General features: G+C 43.9%; 1 protein-coding gene across 2 annotated transcripts; it reads right to left on the bottom strand.

Moving 5' to 3' along the window:
* Nucleotides 1-3436, bottom strand: LOC105910168 (heme oxygenase-like). Of its 2 annotated transcripts, none has more exons than XM_031564012.2 (8): nucleotides 3225-3436; nucleotides 3028-3086; nucleotides 2765-2876; nucleotides 2183-2398; nucleotides 1138-1410; nucleotides 702-798; nucleotides 380-565; nucleotides 1-339 (listed from the first exon to the last, which is right to left on the bottom strand). In XM_031564012.2, the coding sequence occupies exons 2-7, from the start codon at nucleotides 3081-3083 to the stop codon at nucleotides 441-443; spliced, it is 879 nt and encodes a 292-aa protein (XP_031419872.1). In that variant the 5' UTR covers nucleotides 3084-3086; nucleotides 3225-3436; the 3' UTR covers nucleotides 1-339; nucleotides 380-440. The 2 variants fall into 2 exon arrangements, with proteins under 2 accessions (XP_031419872.1, XP_042559871.1); XM_042703937.1 differs by having other exon boundaries at nucleotides 1-323; nucleotides 360-565; nucleotides 3225-3435.

The following is a 3436-nucleotide window of genomic DNA, read 5'->3' as shown; positions in this document are numbered from 1 at the left end:
TATGTTAACAATAGTTTTATTATAAAACGTTTTCAAAAACAAAATATTTCCATGTTAGATTTTTATATTTACTAAAAAAAAACATTTACAAACAAACTAACCATTTTGATTGTTACAGGAAGGTGGATGTTTACACAATGCATAAGTTACCTGATCAGTTAAGTGCGGTGGTTTTCTTACAGTAAAGACACATTAAATGAATAGTGCGCAGCTAATTTTACATCATCATTGATTATCAATGAAATAAAAAAACACTGAGGAAGTACTCTTCCCCAGTTTGACAGAGAAGATACAGACATAATACTGTCATCGTCTTCACAACAAACACACACACACACAAACACACACACACACACACACACACACACACACACACACACAAGATCTGAACAGACCCATTTCTGTGTGGAGAGGTGAAAACCGGAGTCCATAGAGCGTGTTTAAAATGCATAGATGCCCATTCCGACAGCCAGGGCGACGCAGACACCCAGGACCATTCTGATGAGCGGGATGGCAGAGAGCCAGGGCGAGGAGATTTGAAGCTCCTGGGCCGCCATCTTATCATCTGATGAAAGAAAAAAGACAATCAGATTCATGAGAATGAGAGTGTGTGTGTGTGTGTGTGTGTGTGTGTGAGAGAGAGAGAGGGAGGTATAGAAAGAGCGAGCGAGAGAGAAAGAAAGTAAGAGAACATCTCTGACCTTGTAAAAGTCGCGTGTGGCTGTGTTTACTGTGCCTCTGTCTCAGTTCCGGCTCCGGCTCTGTGATGCTCAGCATCTCCTGAATATCATCAAACACCTGAAAAGAAAACCATTCCAACTTAACCCATCGCTTTACATGCAAACACTACACGCATTTCACATGCATTTATAACTGCTATGGGATAGGAACATATACTACAGAGCTATACTTTATAGATGGTCTGAGAATATCCATACTAACTGAGCATGGACAACTATCTATCGTTGGTCTGAGAATATCCATACTAACTGAGCATGGACAACTATGCTATATGACAACATCCTGTTAGTCCAGGAATACAAGTGCTCTCTGCTGGTTTTACAGAAACAGTTTGTGACCACTCAGAGCACGTATGGCTTTTGTGGTGAGGCCAGACAGTGGCTTTCAGTAACTCACCTCTATGTTGAACTCGAAGGCTGTGATGGCCTCCTGCAGCACCCCCTGGCGCTGTTCCTGGGTCAGCTCGATGCTGTTCATGCGGCCCCTGTACAGCTGCTTGAAGAGGCCGGGGCTGCTCACGGCCGGGAACGAGAAGAACGACAGACCCTCGCCGCCCTTCAGGCCCAGGGACTTCTGGGTTATGCGCCCCAGCACCTGCCCTCCCGAAAGGTCTCCGAGGTAACGAGTGTAGGCGTGGGCAACCAGCTGTTCAGGGTGCTTCTCCCCAATCTGTGTTTGTGCAAAGAAGAAAACAAGTTGTTTAGACAACCTCATCAGACAGTTTTACAGCAACATGTATCTTAAACGACTAGACAGTGACATGTATGCATTTATTTTCTGGTAATTCGTCTGTGGATCTGCTAAACTGTCTTTATTGACTGTAGTCTCGTCCTATTCAATGTTGTGATGCTGCACCCTTTGTGTGTGCTGCACCATATCAGATCCGTCAAATTAGTTATTTTCATTAAATAGTAGATGATATGCCAGCCATTTGTCCTGACTGGCTAGCCCAACACACACACACACACACACACACACACAGACACACACACACACACACACACACACACACACACACACACACACACACACACACACACACACAGACACACATGCCCGACACGTATCATTGGCATCCGTATCTGTTGAAATGATTGCTAAATCAATCCAACGCCTCGTGATTGAGTAACCACTTCAGAGTCACGTACAACAGTACCCTTGTCAAGACAAGTCATAGGCCCACAGGCCTGGCCTTGGCAATAACATATTTTGTCACAATCCACTTTTAAAACTTGACAAAAAAACATGTATTCTCCTAACAAAATGAGAAAGCCACACTGTATCTGTCCCCACTATAACCTCCCCCTAACATCTTCCTTAAATATGGAATGACACTGTAAATATTTTTTTTTTTTACATATAACACAGATGCTCACTGACTAATGGACTATGTGTGATAATATTACAAAAGCAAGAAATTGCTGCCATTGAGTATATGTACCTCTCTCAGCCTCTGTGCATATCTGAGTGTGGCGGCGGGTACGATGATCCTCTGGCGCCAGCTCTCTCCATAGAAGTGCTCCAGGTCCTTCTGCAGTGTCTCCAGCCTGGCCAGCTCCTGGGGGAAGTAGATGGGGGCGACGGCAGCGTGGGACGCGTTCCTGTCCAGCTGCTCCTCCAAGGCGCTGTAGATCTCATACAGGGAACACAGGAGCAACTGCAGAGACACAGATGGCAAACTGTGAGTAATATTTATAAAAAAAGGTGTAATCGTAAAAATATATATGATAGTGGTATAATAATAATAATAATAATAATAATAATAATAATAATACAAATAATAATAAAGTGTGTTCTGGCTGGGTGATTACTGACACTGTAAAGTAAAGTTGAGTAAAGTTTAGAAATAACTATAGGATCAATAGTATCCTTTGGATGAGGAGGCTTTGACTATCCTGTCAAATCAATGTTTTCTAAAATCCAGTTAATTTCACAAAACGTTGATTCACCACAAATGTTACACATTGTCAACTTAGGAAGAAGGTCTAAATGAGAGTAGCCCTTATGGGGGTGTGGACCGTACCTTGTACTGGGATGGGGAGACCTGCCCCCTCACGTAGCTCCGCATCAACTCAGTGTTCTCCGCTCTGGTGTGGCTGTCCTTTGTCGCTGCCTTTATCAGTTCCGAAAGATCACTGAGAGAGAGAGAAAGAGCGAGAGAAAGAAAGGAAAAGAGAGAGAGAGAGAGAGAGAGAGAGAGAGTGAATATCAGTGTCTCTGTGTTGCATGTGGAACAGTGGATGAAGGAAGGAAACACATGGTTCCTGGAGCTGGAGTGTATAGTACCTGTCAGCCACGTGCATCTCGGCAGCCTCCGCATGAATGCTCCCCTCTCCAGGCATGATCTGTGCAGAGACCAAAACAAAGGCATCAGCCAGTGGAAAAGCTATGACAGATGTAAATGAGTCCATTTGATTCACACACATCACTGCAGAAATGATGAAAGTTTTCAAATTGCACAAGAAAAGTTAAGGTCTACTTACTTAGTCTCAAACAGTTCTTCTTTAAAAACGGAATTCCTATGTAATCCAATTGGTTTAGATGGGCTCCAGTAGTATCCCAGTGGTACGAGTCTTCGTGATGTTTGCTTTGTCTCTTTTGTGTCTTTGTCTTTGTGCATTCGCTCCCCCCTCTCTCTCTCCCTCTCTCTCTCTCTCTCTCTCGCTCTCTGTGTGTCTCTGAGCTCTGGGTATGC

The sequence above is a fragment of the Clupea harengus genome, chromosome 26, assembly GCF_900700415.2.
Source record: "Clupea harengus chromosome 26, Ch_v2.0.2, whole genome shotgun sequence".
NCBI lineage: Eukaryota > Metazoa > Chordata > Actinopteri > Clupeiformes > Clupeidae > Clupea > Clupea harengus.
Note: the sequence above shows the minus strand (reverse complement) of the source record. Positions and strands in the feature narration are given on the sequence as shown.